Raw genomic sequence first — 19,454 nt, 5'->3', positions numbered from 1 at the left:
CACCAAGATGGACAAAAATGCTGAAAATCAGAAGAAAAGGGATTTGCATGTGTGTTGTTGATATGTTTACAATGAATCACTGTGACTCATATCTCCCCCATGAATAATAACTCATGATGCATTACTGTGCAAAGAGTATTATATGGGAAATAATCATTTCAAATGCTTCATATTCATATGCAACTTGCCCTGAGAGTTATTTAAGCCTCATCATTCAAAAAACATGGCTGAAGAAGAAGGAGGGAAACATTTATTCTTCTCCATTACCTTTTTACAAAGAAACTCTGTAACCTCCTTATTTCCATTGATATTCAAAGCCACATGGTACTTTCCCAAGTTGAGTGCTTTTTTTGACAGCCTGCAGCCCCTGTTTCATGCATTATTTATTTCCCAAGGAGGTTCAAGCAGACAAAGGTACCATTACTATCACTTTCTAACTTCATGGCTGTTCTGCAGCCTATACAAAGAGGTCAACTATCCAAACAGCAGAGGTACAATGGAGACTGTTTCTTTAGACTCCTTAGATCAGAAATGACAAACGGATGGATATGGGATGGGGGGCAGAGAGGATGGATGTATGCAGACAGGATTCATGCACACTTGGGATGGACACCTCTTCCAGATCTGTTAAAGTGTGTTTGCCGCCTATTGTTCAGCTTGCAGACTGACATTCAGCATCACCAGCAGCCGTGCTGGGCTCCCCATGAAAAAAGGTTGAGCTGTGGCCATATAGAGAAAAGGAGAAGCCCACATGTTGCTGTTTGCTTTTGCTTGAAGAAGCTGCACTACCCTAAAGGAAATGGTAGCTAAACCCATCAGTGCTGCACAGGAAGTGGGATACAGCAGCCACCCATGTCACAGATGTGTTGGGAGGTGTGTTTGATCAGCTAATGACTGTACAGTCAGTTTAAGGAGTCAAGTATTGTAAGTGCAAATGTATGACCATCACTGCATTTGTATTGTGTGCAAATGAATTGGAAATAGAGCTCCAACCCTCTTCAGCTCCACGTGGTGCTGAATCTGAACTCAGAGGCCAATGCATTTCTTTCTACAAGCTGAAACAAAGTCATGGCTCCTGCCTGGGACTGGAGGATGCAGCTTATATAATGGCATTGTTGGCTCATGGCTGCTTCTGATTGAACAATCACATCGTGTGAAAGATGTTGAAGTCATTGAACCAACCAATGGAGATGACCCCTCAAGCTACATCTGATCCTGCAGGGTGACCCTGAAAGCAACTCTGTGGACACATCTGGATGAATTGCCACATGGGGCCAGGGCCTTTGGTATTTCCTACAGCAACTGCAAGGTTTCCTTTGCATTTCTTCCTAGCAGCAAGGTGGGATGGTTTCCCCCCTTTCTAGTACTGTTAATTTCTGAATTACAATATTGCCTTTCTCTGTCACCTAGGAATCTGATACCTGATTGGCTTTTCCTTGATTAGCCATTTGGCTTCAAAGGCCACAAAAGTCCTCTCATTCCATTAATAAATCTGCAGATATGGGACCAAATTAATTCCTGGCTAAGATCTGTTGGAGTTTCATCTGGAATAAATCAGATAGTGCCATTGGATATGTATAAACTGGCTTCTGTAGCTAGGACAGCAATTATGGAATGTACCTTCCCCTCTCAATTTCCATTGCATTAATTGCCACCTTTCCTTTTGGAGAACACTGAAAGCTGCAAAACTTGGATTCAAGACATACTTCACACTTCTATGAAACACACTGAATTTTGCCTTTGAGGGTTTTCCTTTGGGGTAGAGAGTGGGTAGGATGGGGAGGGGAGGAGGAACGGAAGGGTTTTCCCAGTTCTCAGGCTTTAATTGTATATGCTATGAATATGAAGTCTTGAAATGAAACACTCAATAAAATGAAGTTTTAAAAATAAAATTAAGAATATGAAAGTTTTAAGCTTTATAATTTTTTTTCTTATCTTTCAGTAGTAGCTAATATCTGGGGTTTTCATTGGTTCGTTCTGCCTTTGCAGTGCAAGCCAGCAGTAAGCCGAAGCAGGTCCTCCAGTTTAAGTCTAACAGTTGAAAGTGCTTTAGAAAGCTTTGATTTCCTGAACACCTCTGACTTTGATGATGAGGAAGGTGGTGGTGTGGAGGTTTGTAATGGTGGAGGAGGTGCAGACTCAGTATTTTCAGATACTGAGATTGAGAAGAATAGGTAAGTTTGTAGTAACTGCCAGCTGTGCTTACGCCAAACTGATACCCCAGCTCTTTGTCACTAAAGGGGATCCTGGTGCACAATTTATTCAAGGAAGACTGACTAATCCTTGATGAGTTTATAGGTCAGAGGGTTCCCTGTGGCTGCTGCACACAAAATCTTTAGCTTCCAGGACCATTTCTTTCTCTGTTCAAATATATGCAATTTGTCCTTCAAAGGAAAAGGGTAAATTAAATTAAGCTGACATCAATACTGGCAGAGCCTCTTCCTTGACATAGGTTTGGACCTGGCCTTCCTTGGATGTAATTACTAATTCCTTTGTGGTTTCCCCCCCCCTTTTTCTTTTCTCTCTAGCCGAATGAGTCTTTGCAGTGGATTAAGCTTGTCAGTAACAATAACACAGGGCCAGATTTAAGCAGCATGATGTAGGTTTGCTTTGGAATGTAAGAGTGATGACTGGTACTCTGTTCATGGCCCTGCGTGTTACCTGCCCTTCTTGCATCACTTTTGGTCTTTCTGAGGAAAAAAAAAAAGCAAAAAAGAAAAAAAAAGAACAAAAAAGCTGTGGTGTTTGTGCCGTGGCCTGCCATTGTTGTGTGACTTCAAGATGCTGTGCTTCAATCATTAGATCCTAAAAGCATGTTTGCATACTTTGAGCTGACACGATGCCCAGCAGGCATGTAAGCGGCACTAGAGCTGGAAAAAAGAAAAGAACATGATTCCATCACACCCTGCACTTTCCAACCAGGGAGCAGTACTACTCTCAGCTTGCTTAAAGCAATTTTGAGTACAACAAGCAACTATCATGCAGTTCCCCTCATCTCATGTTCTCTTTCCAGAATAAGACTTGGTGGGAAGAAAAATTTTGGAAATTGTGTTACTTGCTAAACTAGCACTCTGAGCTCAGTCCAGTCTGTCCTGATTTAAGGATCCAGCTTTAACCAGTTAGAGTAGAAATAAAATTTCTTTTTTCCCTCTCTGGCTCAACCCCAGACAGTACAGATTCCCACTTCCATTTTTAGATGTGTAAGTGTGTGACTCAGTGTAAAGATTGCAAGTGTTGAAACTTCTGAACTTGGAGCCAAATACACTTGCCATCTTGGGACTGACCTCAGGCTTTGCATTTAAACATGGGGAGGACCATTTGTACAGCAAGACAATCTTGGAAATAATGATTTAAAACACAGTGAGACTAACTCTACACTCTTACAGAAACAATTGGCAAAGTAAGCTGTACACATTGTGTCTAAAACAGCATAAGAAGACATCATGCCTCTTACTTCAGCAGTAGTTTTCCTTTCTTCTGCAATGAGCCTTAAATCTGGCAGCAGGAGAACACGGAAAGCACAGAGCTGTTCTTAGCAGCTCAGTGCTTGGGGTGGCACAAATTGTCATGGTGCTTAATCCGCAGTGACTGGGCAGGTGATTCATTAACAGATGGGAGAAAGCTGTCACCACCAAGGGACAGGTTAACAAGGCTTGCTTGGGCATCACATGACTCAAGGCAAACCAGTCAGGGGACGGGTCTGTCCCCTTGGTGGGTTTATCCCTCCTGCACCCAGCCAGGGCAGCACTGCTCCTTTGCGATATGAAGGTGTTAATCACCAGGCTTCTGCCTGCTTTCAGCTCTTCTGCCGTGCTCTTTTGCTCATCACCCTGTGTGAGCGTGCGTGTGCGTGTGCGTGCGTGTGCGTGCGTTTGTGTGTGTGTGTGTGTGTCTGCTGTGGCAGCAGTCGACCCTGCACTGACCTCCTCCTTCCTCCCTCCTCAGTTACAGGACAGAGCACCCAGAAGCCAGAGGCCACCTGAGCGAAGCTCTCACCGAGGATACGGGTGTGGGCACCAGCGTGGCCGGCAGCCCTCTGCCCCTGACCACAGGGAACGACAGCCTCGATATAACCATAGTTAAGCACTTGCAGTATTGCACACAGCTCATTCAGGTACCAGGCCTGCCTCATTTGGGGCATATATTTTAAAATGATCCCTGCCTGCAACATGGGTACAAGCAGGCTGGCAAGGTCAGCACTGCACCTGGGAGGCAGCAGGAGCTCAGGGCTGGGACAGATGCCATGCTGAGATAGGATGGTGACCACCTCCAGCCAAAAGAGCCTCTGTCTTTTCCATCCTGGCCCATTTTTGAGCACATCTGACATATGAACTGTGGGGCACTTTGCAGAAGCTGCCCAGGAGGACTGAGGGGCAGTGCAGCAGATGACAGAGGCATCCCATGGTCTGGGTTACAAATGCCTGCTGGCTTCGCTGAGAGGTCCTCAGTGAGGTTGGTCTCCAGTTAAGGCAGCCCATGTCTTCAGAGGTAAAACAGAAGCCCCTGTCCCCACTGTTTAACTGAGTCCCAGCTGAGGCTGCAGTGTTCAAGAACAGAAATTAATTTCTAATATGAGGCAGAGAGATTGTCTGCAACAGACATGGTGAGGGCAGCATGTGGCAGCCCCTCTGGGACATCAGACTTGTCAGTTCATGCTCACAACTTACTGGAGGTGAGTTTTTGTAGCTTTTTTTTCAGAGACCGTGCACAGCAAATGTGACTTTAAACTTCCAGTAAGAGAGGGCATCAGGGTTTTCCTGATGAATCAAAACATGCTGCAACACTGCTTTACAGTTATTCGCTCTTCCATCTTAGATATAATTCACTTTATTTTCCCAAAGGCCCATTGAAGCAATACAGAGTAAGCCTGATTCCAGCACTCTTAGTGTTGTTCTGGACACTCTACTGACTCACAAGTATGAAAAAAAGGGAGGGTTTTGGTTTAAATGCAAGAGTACACTGTAAGTATGCATCTGAGGGAGTCAAGCTTGAACTATGTCCACACACAGAGCAGATTTGATATGAACAATATTTACAAGAACTGCTGAAGAAAATGCAGATGTCAGCACTAGGGAGTATTAGCAAGGAGAAAGCATATTAACAAAGGCACCTGAGTAGCTAATCAGAGCTGAAATGTACTGGAAAAAGAGCAACTTGTGGTCTTCTGTGGCCTATATTATGCAAAATTCAGACTAATATTCTTTTGTGGCTTTAAGGCTTTTGATGATGGATTTCTTTAGCATTGCAGAGTGGGTAAATCAGAAATTACTTATGCAAATGGATGCTTGGATACTCAGGTGTCTGGGTGTGGATGTAGATGTTAAAGTTATAAGCAACTATGCGTATCAACCAGGACCATAAAATATTCCAGAGACCAAAAACTTTGAATGTTAAGGAGATGTTGTGGTTCCAGGCAATGGATTTGCTATTTCACATCAGGTGTTTTGGAGTTTTTTGTTTTCTTCTGAGGCTGGGTTTTTTTTTGGTTCAATGACTTATTTTCCTCTCTTCCCATTTGTCTTCACCAGCAAATTGTGTTCTCCAGTAAAACACCGTTTGTGACAAGAGACCTCCTGGATAAGCTATCCAGGCAGATCCTCGTGATGGAGAATATTGCAGAGATCAGCACTGAGAACTTGGGAAACATCACCTCTCTTACTGATGGTAAGAGACAGTTTAGGGGATTTCCTTCTGAAAAGAGTTCGGGCATGCATGCCTGCTGAAATAGTCACTGTGCAGAGCTCACCATTGCTGCAGAGCTGCCACTCTAGGAAGGGCAGACTCAGGGTTACCAGTAGATGTAGCAGTCACCACTACATGTGCCATCTACATGTGTCTTCAACACTGGTATCTGGAAATAAGCAGGTGAGAAGAGAAAGGACTTCTTATCCTGCTTGATATGCAGAGGATGGATAGATGTCATTGGTGGGATGGGGATGTTGCCACCTCTGAAAAGCCAAATTCCTCCACCTTTCTTTCCTGAGGAAAGGCAGGATCTGCATTACACTATCGGAGGCGACACCTTGAAAATTTTCATTTTTAGTCATCTCTATGTTGAATTATTTAGTTATTTTTCTTGTTGTTGCATCTATTTTAATACTTGGAAGAGTCTGACAAACACATAGTTACTCACCCTCGTGAGCACTTTGGCAGGGTGGGTAAATACAACATGGTGTATTTACTTTATCAGAAAACTGAGACAAAATTGAGTGATTTACACAAGGCCACAGAGCAGTGCTAGAACAGGGATCAATCTTGTGCAGACCGTTTGCAGTATTCCCCTAGTATTTTGTGATATTTAAAAAGATGGGACATCAGTGCCAAGAACTGGATCAGGAACAAATTTTCTCATGTACCATGGGAAAGAGAAAAAACGTGTTACAAACCTGAGGTGGGCACACAGTCATGCTCTGTGAAGGTAATGGCATGGGCTGACCAAGCAAACAATAACTGTCCATCAGTGGGCTAGGGTGAAATTTCCTCCACACTTACCATCTTTTCTCTTCTGGAAGTCAATGCTTTCGGCATGGCTTTGTTTTATCATTCATTTTGTCTTCTCGTCCAGCAATTCCAGAGTTCCACAAGAAACTGTCACTGCTGGCTTTCTGGATGAAGTGTACTGGCCCTTCAGGAGTGTATCACACATCTGCAGACAAGATGATGAAGCAGTTGGATATCAATTTTGCCACCACTGTGAATGAGGAGTGTCCAGGACTTGCAGAAACAGGTACTAACTGCTGCAAAAAATTGTATCACTCATCAAAAAGGGGAACAGTTGTGTACTGGACTTTATTCAATCTCCACTGTTTTGTTTTCCAACCCCTTGGAGGTCTGTTTGGGCATAGCTCCAAGATCTCATTTGAAAACTGGTGCTACAACTCTTGAAACAGTTTTGGCCCAAAATAATCAGATCATAATAGGAGAAAAAGGCAGAAACAGAAAAGTAAATACTGTTTAAGGTTTATGACTTAGTCAGAAAGTAAGTCTGTTCACAAATACAGGTTTGTAAGTGATTCAGTGAAGTAGGAATCCTCACATTTAAATTTTTTGTATATACATAATGTCCATGCCCCATTACAGTGCACTAGGATGAAATTAATCCACATTCAAGTGAGTTTGTCTGAGCACAGGTTTCTATCTGGAGTGGGATGTGCTACACCTCAAACTCCAGCTATACTGACTAGCTCTCCTTTGGACAGAACAGGGATATAGGCTGACCTGCTCGGGTGTGGGCACCTGCATTGCAGATGCCTACCCAGGGCAGTGTTCTCCTTCCTCTCCATGCTCCAGCTCTCACAGACAGTGCCTCAGACTTGCTTTCTGTATGCCATATGCTCACGTAGGAGCAAAAAAACCAGCAAAGCCAAATCCTATCTCTGTGCACATCTCCCTACCTCAGTGGCATTGCAGAGATGTAGCTGGTGGTGCATGTGGGTAGGTATTTAGTGATTCAGGATATCATTTGGGTAGAAATGATGTTGTGTGAATTGGATAGAAAGCTGCACTAGCCATCCATAAACTGCAGAGGTTCATCCTTACGAAGATATCCTCTGGTTATGAAACCTAGACAGGGAGAAGGTCTGTCTAGCTTCTCACCTAACCACAGCTGTGGTTAGAAGCATTAGGAAGTATCTGGATTTGCAGATACAGTTCTTTCTTTCTGGCTTTGAAGTGTACTGTGGCATTTTGCTCCTACTAACCTGACCCTTTGTCCATGGCTGCCTGCAGTCTTCAGGATCCTAGTGTCTCAGATCCTGGACCGGACGGAACCTGTCCTCTACTCCAGCATGTCCTCCGAGATCATTACCGTCTTTCAGTATTACAACTATTTTGCCTGCCACAGTGTTAGTGACCTTGGAAGCTATTTACTACAGCTTGCAAAAGAAGGTAGGGTATATAAATTCTGCTGGCTAATTGGGAAGTACATCCGTGTACTTCTGAGCGCGGCACAAAGCAGTTCAGCTCTGAGACTGATTTTACAAAAGAAGGAGGAAAAGGCACACAGGCACCAAGAAGTGCCCTGGCTACTAAGTGTGAATGCACCTGAATGGTTGTACGTGTCAAGGGAAAGGAGCTGATGCAGATAGACCCTCAGTCATTTCTATTTCCATATTCAAATGGGGAAAAAACTATGTTGAAAGCATTGATTTTTAGGAAATGGTTGATGGTGGTGGTCTGGGAAGTTTTCTGTGCCCACAGCTTGGGTGATGTTTTGGTCTTTCACCATCTGTTATGGAGACACCTTCTGAAGTGCTGAGCAATTCTCAGGAGCCAGGGGATCATAGCACCTCAGTGTTTTGCAGGCTCTGCCACCGAGAGCTAAAGAGAGAAGCAGACACTCCACAAAGTATGCTAGACTGCAGCCCCTAGCAAGCCAAGTTTTCTTCTCTATTTAAGAGGGAGTTTGAGGAACCTTGCCTAGTTTTCCTTTTTATTTGGGCATACTGTAGAGCTTTTACTCAAAAGCATGGAAGGAACAAGGTATTTCAGCCCACCTCTGAAACACATTAGCCCTGGCTCTTGGTGGCAGACATCAATATGCCTAGGAAAAGCTCTCACAAACATGCTCTGGAAGTCAATACACTGACAAGGATATTAAGTTTCACTTGTTATAGGGAGAATTTACATCTTCCAGCAGAAAGTAGTGAAGATTTGACAGGCAGACTCTTAGCTCTGGGTAGATGTAAGTGCTGCACTGTCCCACAGAGCTCATCTACTCATCTCCTCCTCCTCTGATCATCTGAGAAACCAGCCCAACTTAAAGCCCAGACAATTCCCTATGCAGACACACTGCAATGTTACAGTTGATCAGATGGGGATTTTTTTCATGTCTTTTGTGTATATAGTGTAAATTGAGGATTGCTAGTGAGAAAAGGAGCAATCAAAAATACTGAGAGGATAAAGTAACAAGGACCTTTCTCTTGCACTTCTAGCGTCTGTGGTTCAGGTGCTGCAGTCAGTGAAAGATGGAAAACTGCAGCAAAATGTGTCCAAAATAAACTCCAATAACCTTCCACCACAGCAGGAAGTTTTGAGAGCTTTGGCTTTACTTCTCAATGAAAATAAAAATGAAGTCAGTGAGGCTGTGGCATCACTTCTGACAGCAACTGCAGAAAATAGGCATTTCAGGGAGAAGGTAAGTGGCAGAAAATCTGTTGCATGAGAGACCTGTATCATCATGACTTTTTTCCTACCTGTGTGTCTCAAATATCTATGCATATAAAATAACTGCTCCAAACTTGATTTGAACTGATCCAGAGGGATATCCTCTCTAATTTTTCTGCAAATATGCAGGTCTGTTTCTGTCTTTATGCCAGTCTGCTTCTGCCTGTCATTACACTAAACAGGTACTAACCAAAACCGCAAATACTTACTGAGTACTGTGCTCTCCAGCTATCTTCCTCACTTCAGCATTTCTGCTGCCCTGTCTCAGACTTGGCTTCAGTTCAAGGCTTCAAGGTAACAGTTTCCAGCATCATCAACATGCAAAGACATAGGTCTCAGATTTTTATTTTTTCTCCCGGAGGAGGCTGCCATCTGTGGGACTTACCACCATTTCTGGAGGGGCTGGATTGCCTTGGGCAAATGCAGCTCAGCTGTGAGATCTAAGATTTGAGTCTATCACAGATACCAAAAATAACAAGCAGGGCCAGGTTAAACACAGAAATTAGATAGAAGAGAGAAGGGGAGTAAGAAGAAATTAAGAGTTGGCTTCTGCCCCTTCATGGCAGATCTTTCCCTACTATCCTTCTTGTTCTCTGTCAGGAAAGAGCGAAAGAAAATGCAGTTGGAAGAGAAAGAGTAGAAGGAGTAGAAGAGTAGAAGAGGAAGACTAGAAGGAAGGCAGAAGGAGGAGAAAAAGGAGCTCACTTTTTACTTCTGCTTTGCTCTGTCAATATAGTCCCCTCTTTGCCTGCCCTCCCTCTTCATCTTCCATTTTTGCAGCCTCTTAGTATCTCATACCAGCCTTCTCCATCCCCAGCTTCATGGAGGCAGCATCTCAGGGAAAATATAACCACCTCCTGGAAATGGCGTGGGTAGCTGATACCTGGTTCACTGCCTGCAGGAAGGACCACAGCGTGCCTTCTATGAGCGTATTGTGCAGCTTTATGCTGCAGATGAGTTCACTGCACAGCCAACTGCCACTGAGATTTGCTGCTCAGTAGTACCTACTAATTTTTGGGGCTAAGCAGTACACTGGTCTAGCAGCTCATGTTAAACTTGTAATCATTATTTTAAGGCTCCTTGGGGTACATCCGGACCTGTTCATTACTATCCCTATGTTAGAGAGACCATCTCAACAGTCATCTCTTGAGATTTTTAGACTCCTAGGCCCATGTAAAGCTCTTTGGCAATGTATGGTGAAAGGCCTTCAAGAGTGACAGATTGAGCATCTCACTTTAACATGAACTTTTCCTCACCAAAAGCTGGCCTGAGACTACTAAGCTATGACTACTGGCCTGGCCTGAATCTGCTGGAGGGAATTATCCCACCCTGTTAACTGTAGCAGGGACTGTTCCCTTCCATCCCACATACTCACTGTCAGGGAGGCAGGCTGCAATTGTTTGCCTTTTAGTAGGGTAAGAATACCTCCATGCTCCATCCTTCTGCTCCACAGAGGCACAGACATTCTCATCAGTATTCTCCTTTATCTGCTTTCAGGCCTTGATTTATTACTGTGAAGCACTAACCCAGCCCAACCTCCAGCTGCAGAAAGCGGCTTGCTTGGCTCTAAGATACCTCAAGGTAAGAGACAAGGAATTCACCGTGGCACTTGGCTTTACTTTAAAGAAAGGACATTTAATAGGTACAAAAATCAAAATAGAAATTGCAATAACAGCAGCAGTAGTGTTTGTGGTTTGCATTGCTGTGCTCCATCTTTCTCAGATACCATGCTGTTTGGGACTGGTTTAGAAGCTTCGTTGCACAAACACCTGGGCTCTGTGACAATGGCCGAATTTATCTTTCACATACCATCTTTTCCTCCCTCTCATATTGACTTCAGGAGACTTAGTTCCACATCACAGAGAAAAAAATATTCATCCATAGAGTACTGACTGAGAAGGACAAAAAACGTCCTTTCCCAGGATAAAATTATAATGCATGTGTATTGCAATAGCAGAAGAGAGAGACAGGTCACAGCTTGTTTTATGACAAATAACTGGTACATCTGGGCACTACAGCTTCAGCTAGCATCTGGTACTCCCACCTAAAATGCACTTCTGTTTTGGCTGTATAGAGCCATAGGAAAGAGCAGCCACCTACGCCTGACTCGTACTGGACACTGGGGCAAAAAATGGGTTCCATGAGACAGACCCACTGTGGACTGAGTATTTCTCCCTCTAATCTGTCCCCTGGAGAAGACAGCTCCAAAATGTAACTTCATTCCAGTCACAACTGGTGCCATCCAATACATAATCCAATATTGTTTAAATATATGAAAAAACTTTTCCCTTAAATGAGATGCTGACAGGCATCCCTGAGAGGCAGTGGTGAGGCACATTACACATTTGCTGCATGCAGGTTGCAGTGGGGTTTTTGACCACTCAGGAAAAGTCAAGAATAGAAATCAGTGGTGGTGGGAACTGGAGCTAGACGCTTTTTAACTTGAGCAGTGTGGCTCTGATGCATCTTGAACAGTGAGAATGGCAACTGCCGTGGAAAAAAAAGCTGCTGAGGGGAAGTATCATCATTTGCCCTTCCTTTCACTCATCTCTCTTCTTGTTGTATTAAACAGCCTGCCAGAGACACTATGACAGCCGTTCTCCCTAAAGACCTGACATTTTTGTAGCAGAGAACAGGATTATTCCCTGCTTTCTACCCAAAATAGCAAAGGCAAGGCAAAAGTGTGGAAATGTTGGTGAGCGCAGGTGTTGGTGAGGAGCCTGCACTGAAGTGACTGGGCTGGCCAGCCAACATGTCCCTGTAGACAGCTGGGATGGCAAAAGCAGCCTTCTCAGACCTACCAGGTTTGACATGTTCTATGTGAAACTCATTCCCTAGATCCCTGTCTCCTGTTTGTCTCCTTGCCACATCCTTGCCTTGGCAGTTTTATGGCCTTGGCCCAAAGCCCATCACCCATCCCACAGTCAGAAGCTGCAGAACAGAGCTGGTCAGGCAGGATTATGTATGTAGTGCATAGGGAAGGAAAATTAGAAAGGCTCCACATTGACAGCAGAAAATATGCCTTCTCCACATGCTTCCCCTCATGGAAACCCCATTACTTGTGTCTCCACCAAGGCCCCCTTCCCATGGAGTAGGAAGGGCAATGCAGAGGATGGTTATTATTTCCATGCAAGGCTGTGAAAAAAACTGGCGTGTACTGTGTGGTGCTAATGTGGTTCTTTTTGCACTTTCCAGGCTACTGAGAGCATTAAAATGCTGGTCACGCTCTGCCAGTCTGACAATGAAGAGATCAGAAAAGTGGCGTCTGAAACCCTGCTCTCCCTTGGTGAGTTGCCTGGTTCAGAGCAGTATTTAATTTCATTTTTTAACAGAGCAACATGTAAGACACCTGAGTTATGCAAATGCGATAGTCTAAATTGAAACAAAACTTTACACAGAGACTCGAACAGGTTAGAAAATATAAATTCTTAAAAATCATTCATTTTGAAAACAAAGCAAAAAGACAGAAATTGAATTGTGTGAGTCTGGAGGTGGAAGTAGAAAAGGAAGACTAGCAAAGGAGAAGTTGGGAAACAGAAAAAAATTGATAATGAATTTGAAAACATAACAGCCTTGAGGAGTCAAGACCAGCACACTGCCTGCTGTGTCTTATACACCCTTCTTTTGGGGATATCCTCCTATCACCCCTGTAGTGCCATAGTTATACTCTCATGTGCCATTAGCACTGTGAATTGTTCATTTAATCTAAATTATTTTTATATGTTTGTTTGGACAGTCTGCAAGTCCTCCTCCACATAGTATCTCCAGCACCTTGCGCTGACCCTCATTTGTCTTTGAGACTACAGAACACCCTGTTCATTAACCTGTACTTTAGCTGTATTAGCAGTATGTGACTGCAAGTGTGGCTGCACAGTTTCAGGGCACCAGTACTTTGGTGGCACAGAAAAATTGTATTTTTCTGGCCTTTAGGCTAGGCATGAATTTCTATTCCATGGGGGGTGCGTCCATGTGTGATTTTAGTTATGCAAACTCAAATATACTCTCTTTCATTCACCAGTTCAGCAGGAATTCACTCTGCTGTTGGGCATGTTATTGCTCAGGTTATAAAACAACTGACCCAGGGACACTTCTTTTGAAATCTCTGAGAGATTGTTCTGTCATTCTTTTAGACAACATACAGAGACCATTTTAGTTCCTAATGGTTAATTCAACAAGACTCAATGCTATCTTCATGAAGATGCATATAGATGACAGTACCTAAAAGAAAAGGATTTGAGAGATACAAACATTTAGCAAATATACTGTTTCCTCTTTTTCAGCAGTATATAAGTAAAGATGAGGATAGACTCACTTCTTTGAAGTGCCGGGAAGTGAGAAGTGGATAAACTTTTGTTACGATCCAGTAAATAATGTTACTAGAAATGCCTCTGCCTGAACTAAGGTGCAAATGAGACGATATGCCAAAGCCAATAGTATGGATTTTATTTAATAGTAGATGTGAGGCAGAGAGAGATAGAAAGAAATAGATAAAAAGAAGGGGGGGGGGGGAGAAAGAAAGTGAGAGATTCAAATAGAAAATGTATCACCACTCTGTGAACCAGGTGGCTTCTCGTGGGTCTACTTCTAGTCTTCTTAGTGGTGAGGGTCCTGCAAAGCATAGTGTCCAATGGATTAATATATGTTCAGGAGATGCCCAGGCACCTCCCCTGGTGGGGGGAAGCTTTGCACTCTCTTGCAACAGGCTCTGGATTTGTTGCCTCACTTGGATCACCTGCAGTCCTCTGGTGGTAGAAGGCCCCAGGAATGAGTCTGGGGAGTGCTTTGAGGGTCTTTGGTGGTTTATGACCCTTCTCAGCTGCCTCTCACATGAATGTCCTGTGTGTATGTGGTCTTTCTGGTGGTGGGGTGGGTAGTTTACTGTGCTTAGTGTGGAGAGATTTTGCCATCACACACCCAAAACCCTTCTTCTCCACCACCTGATGAGCCTTGTTTACTTCTTTTCAGACCTGAGATAATTAGACAATAGTCTTATCTCAAGTTCCCTGTCACAGTCCAAGTTCCAGTCAGGAGGCATATTCAGAGGGGGGGGATGGCGGGGGTGGGCTTCTTGCAGTTTGACAAAAAGGCTTTTTATAATTTTGACAATGTTTAAAACATTAACATTTCAGTCCCTCACAGCTTTGAATTGTCCAAGGCAGAAGTGGATAAATATCATCTGCCTCAAGTATATCATAACTGAGTTGACACAAGTACCTTAGGTCATTCAGGAAGACAAGTGTACAGATACCGTCTTCTAATCATACAAGCCACATGTGCTGCTGTTTTGCTTTAGACAACCAAGCAAATTACATGACAAAATAAAAAAAGAAAAAATTGAACAATCAGGGCATGTTTAATTTTCCAAGTAATTTCCGAAATTGCTTTCCACAAGATAAATTTTAAGAAGGGCAAGAAGTTACTGGCAAATCACTACCTACTTTCTAACAGCAGAAAACTCAGTATTTAAAATGCTGTAGGGCAATGAAGTAATACATTATTATGCTTTAACATTTTGCATTCAGGTGAAGATGGGAGACTGGCATATGAACAGCTGGACAAATTTCCCAGGGAATTTGTTAAAGTTGGAAGCCGCCGTGGAACTGAAGCTGCCACAGCTTTTTAGATGGAAAAGAACCTGCTTATATTCAACAGGCATTAAAGTAGGATGGAGCTGCACTTCAGTGTGGGGAGCAGGAGGAAAACTTTGAAGTATTCTAAAAGTGTTTCCAAACATAGCAATTTACAGACTTCTTAAGGAAAAGCAAAATCTAAAATCCAGCTTAAGGGTTCCTATTGGCTCCTCATCGCAGCTCATGATGGAACAGTTAGTTGGATGCTGAGGAAAAATACCTTCTTGGCTGATTCATAACAAATAATGCAATTGCAGTTATTCAGCCTCAACAAACTTCTGCGAGGTTTTTAGAATTTGGCATCTTCATATATTCTCCTCTTATATTTACTTGTTGTGAAAACCTGAGACATGCGATACTGTATCTAACAAGGACAATTAAGAGGCCACCTGAGCAGGACTGCACAGCAGCTTCCCCTTCAAGAGTGTTCCCTGCAACACTCCAGTGGCAGGAAATGCTGCTCAGCTTTCTCAGTTGCGTCTCAGTAATGAAATAGAGAGCAAGTTTCTTCAAGTTTTGCCTCCACAAACAGCATGATGTAAACCCTGGGAGGTATCACTTGGGTGACTCATTCTAAATGCCTCCACTGGTCTTTTATTCCCTTTCTCTTGCCCTTCAGCAACAAACCATCATTAATCCAGAGATTTGTAAGGGGGAACCAAACAATCATGTAGGTTTCTAAAAATTAAATGAAAAGGTAAAGTGCATTTATTTATTCTGAGAAGGAGTGAATACAGCTAATTGCACGAGTTCCCCAAGCCATTTTGTCCTGTAAGTTGCAGGCAGGATTGGATTTCATATACTCTAATTAGTGGATCATAGTTTCTATAGAGTGATTTCAATATAAAGAACTAGAACAAACTAAAGTGGACCTGGGAGGCAGTAAGAAACAGAGGGAGAAGTGAATGCATCTCTCCTCCCTGCACTGCAAGGATAAAAGGCAGTGAGTGTTTCAAACTGTTGATTACAAGCCTTAAGTTAACAGAGGAGGTGAATAGAATTTAACAGAAGAGTGTTCCTGTACTGTGTTCATTATGCATGAAATGCTACTTAGATGTCAATTGAAGTATCCAAATTTGCATAGACAACATAGAAAATATTGCAAACAATTCACATCAAAAGGAAACCTTGTGAGCCAAACACATTGGCAGGCAGGGGTCATTTTTGTTTTGGTTTGTTTACTGTGAATGTTACAAAAATGTACATATCTGTATATTTATAAATATATATATTCTTCCTTTAATTAAAGAAGTACATTTTGTACAGTGCAAAATGCTTACTTGTTTACTGAGCGATATAAACTCTTTTTGCAGAAGGTTAAATAGCCATGTTATGGTTTTTATATCACACTTGTCCCACCAGTTGAATCCCTTCAACATGTCTTTTTGTATCAACTTCTGCTTTTTTTTTTTTAATTTTTTTTTCTTTTAGTTTTGTGGCATTTGTACTCACCATATTTCCTATCACATTTAAGTTATAATAAAGATTATTTTTTAATTACTAAGCACATCAGTCCATATGTATAGTCACTCTTTCCATAAGCAGCCTCTCCACTGTCACACTCATAGTTTAGGTTCAGAGCATTCAAGATACTTATCAAAAAAGGCTCCACAGGGTCTAGCAGAAAATATGCTGAAGAGGTTTATTACCAAACTTCTGCTGATTACTCTTCCCTTTTGTGAAGACAGACTCTCCTCTGACAGAAGACGTTCCTTTTCCTCTTACAAACATCGAGGTTTACGGCACACACCTCAGGGAATGCAGAACTGCAAATGGAGCACAGAGCCAAAGCTGCAGAGAGCATGGGGCAGCTCACATATAGAGGTACCATGCCAAAAGGAGTTTATATCTCATTTCATTGTGGTTTAAAGCCACCCTCAGGGAAGTTCATTAGCCTAAAGCTGATATCCTACACCGTTATGACTATTAAAAACCATGGATATAGCTCCTAAGAACCAGATAGGAAGGAGAAAATCCTGCTCTCAATAAAGTCAGTAAGGGAATCCACAGGAATTTTAGTAGGACAAGGTTGAACCTGGGATACAGATGCATAGAGGCTAAATTTCACTTTGAGCATTAATACTGTTTTAGAAAACTAAATAAAACTATCATCTTCTAACATGATTCATTACAACCTTCAGAAAGTTAACAGACCTTAAAACTTCCAAAACCTGAAGGCAAATAAAAAGGAACAAACCATGTATTTGTCTAATAACATGTATGTTTTTATGCTCACAGAGCTGACAACGCTGCCTTTTTCTAGCACATTAATGCAAGAGCTCTCCTTTGCGGAGTAGGAAAAATCAGATGCATAGAGGTGATTGTCACAAGACGGATGCTTACCTACTAGCAAAGAAGGAACCAGCAGGCAGTAATTACCAAACCTTTTTCTTAGGGCTGCAGCAGGTTGACTCAAACAAACTTAAAAGGTTTGGGCCACCCCAGAAAAGTACGTTAGGAAAACGTTCCTGTACCAAAGTAGCTCAGTGCAGATGGAAGAGATGGGGAGCTCGCCAGAAGCACACTTGGGAAAGGGGCTTACCTGGTGGTTGCTTATCCTCACCTGATGCTTTTCGTGAGCTACAGTGGTTTTCACTACCCCTGCCGTGTTCTCACTGTCTCTCTGCATTTTGCCCAGTATATAGAAACCCATAGTACCTCTATACTGCTCTAGCTACAGCAGCAGCATAAGTTAGGCTGCACAGTTTCACACTGATTTTGGCAAGATTCCTCCTGTGCCCGCTATACCTTCAGAAAAAGGTATCCTCTATAGCTTGACCCTATCCTGCAGCCCATTATGTACAGATTAATGCTGACTTTAAGCATTGAAAATTAGGAGTCAATAGAACTGCCAGACTGTGTATGGCTCTCTGCTTTGCTGATTTGCAATGGAATTATCCTGAGGATAGGATCTGCAGCACCCCACTTCAAATGGCTGTGGTGCCCCTGGGGGTATGATAGGGGTACTTTCACACCCAAGGGTTTGACCTTGAACATGGCCCAGTCACATTTCATTACAGGCAGTTGCTGGCAGATCAACAAACAGCAGCAAACCAAGGTTCCTCAGAATACCATTGTCATTTGCTGAACTACTTTGTGATAAGAATGGAAAGAGAAATAACACACAATAAACATTTTCTGCTGAAGAAAATGCTGATGGTAATACAATAGTCTTAATAACAGTGGGAGCACAGGAAACACATGGCCTTGGCAGATTTGCACATCTTCTGCTCAAATCCAGTTCTGAGACCAACCTGAGATGGCCTTTGAGGAAAAGTAAATGAATATGCATCATGTTTCCTTGGGAAAAAAAAAAAGATGACCAACTTCATTACTTATGCAGAGGCTCAACACGCAGCAATGCTGCAGGCACTCACATAAGCAATCCAGTGCCATACACCGAGTTTCAGCTGCTCAGCCAAGCAGTTATGGTCTAATTCACTTCTCCACACGATGTCTTCACTACAATAGGTGTTTACAATAAAATTGTTATTTTTGCAAAACCAATTATGAATTCTTCCTCACATAAACCATCCACCCACCCCATGGTTTGCTTGCCCCTACTAGTCCCTGCACAGCTGTTCCTTCTTGAAACATCTGACACCTGCAAACAGCCCATCTCCCCACACTTTACTCTTCCATGTCTGAAATTGTCCTGTTTGGACTTGCACATTTTATAGGAGAAGTGCTAGGACGTAGTAGATGCAGCCTTAGGATACTTCAATGAAAGAGAAGATTGTGTCTGTATCCTCTGCAATGAAAAGGAGTCAGCATGCTGATTAAACACTGGTGTACAAAAGCATTATGACTTCTCAGAAAGAATCACATTCTGCAGTTAGGTTCTAGAACTGATAACTTTATTGTGCTAGATAGAACATTCTCTGTAATTCAGCTGGATATGAAATCTGTCTTTAGTGATGTTGATTTTCAGCTGTTACATAGCTATGTTGCAGTGGTAAATGAGAGTTTCCCTACAAACAAAATGTCAAATAGTTGTAAGAGAACTAATCACACAAATCTCTGTATAATTTTTACACAGTTGACATGCCTTTCACACGTGAATACAGAATTCCTAGACTTACTATGTAACAATGCTACTGCTTGCATGTTTAAAAAGCGCTCCGGACTTTTTAGAACAATAAACAAAACTTGACCCTTTTAGAACATTTTTAAACAGCAATTAATGCAGTATCATAAAACTTCTGACACCACTTTCATACATTACTATAACTGATATGATAGGCATAGACGGTGTTTCATCAAGGTTTGTGACAAAGACAAAGCACATATATGGGGTTTATTACTATGGCACAGTTTGGCTCTCCTGCTTAGCCTTCTCCTGCAGCATGGTTTTTTTCAGGAGTTTATACAGCAAACTATTCTCTCTGCTAACAAGTTACATTTAATAAAACCCTAGTAGTCTTGGTTTGAAGCACTAGGATGTATTACCGAATGGTACATGCCTTTTAGATGTAAGAAGTTATTCTATTGCAGGTGGACCAAATGCTGCAATAAATCCATAAGCCTACTTGAAGAACTCCCATGATTTATTCCTTACAACAGAAGTAAGGTTCCAGCTTCTCAAGGGACTGTCTTGTTTGTTACTTAAATAAAATCAATCCAGAAAAAGCACAAGATTTAAACCTAATAAGCGTTCTT

At 42.5% G+C, this 19,454-nt stretch overlaps 1 protein-coding gene across 2 annotated transcripts in view; it reads left to right on the top strand.

The window, feature by feature from the left end:
- The window catches only part of RIPOR2 (RHO family interacting cell polarization regulator 2), a 52,691-nt gene extending 36,389 nt beyond the window's left edge, over positions 1-16,302 (top strand). The window contains exons 14-22 of one of the 2 annotated variants that reach the window (XM_039381448.1): positions 2,529-2,599; positions 3,946-4,114; positions 5,529-5,664; positions 6,566-6,727; positions 7,729-7,887; positions 8,934-9,136; positions 10,663-10,746; positions 12,361-12,451; positions 14,688-16,302. In XM_039381448.1, coding sequence (XP_039237382.1) covers positions 2,529-2,599; positions 3,946-4,114; positions 5,529-5,664; positions 6,566-6,727; positions 7,729-7,887; positions 8,934-9,136; positions 10,663-10,746; positions 12,361-12,451; positions 14,688-14,788 — 1,176 coding nt within the window. In that variant the 3' untranslated portion in view covers positions 14,789-16,302. Of the gene's footprint in view, positions 1-1,989; positions 2,175-2,528; positions 2,600-3,945; positions 4,115-5,528; positions 5,665-6,565; positions 6,728-7,728; positions 7,888-8,933; positions 9,137-10,662; positions 10,747-12,360; positions 12,452-14,687 lie in introns of both variants that reach the window. The other variant, XM_039381447.1, reaches the window with a different exon arrangement.
- The last annotated feature ends 3,152 nt before the right edge of the window (positions 16,303-19,454 follow it).

Source organism: Pipra filicauda, unplaced genomic scaffold (genome assembly GCF_003945595.2).
Source record: "Pipra filicauda isolate LSUMZ 115617 unplaced genomic scaffold, ASM394559v2 scaffold224_size1409572_pilon, whole genome shotgun sequence".
NCBI lineage: Eukaryota > Metazoa > Chordata > Aves > Passeriformes > Pipridae > Pipra > Pipra filicauda.
This window is presented reverse-complemented; position numbering and strand designations above follow the sequence as displayed.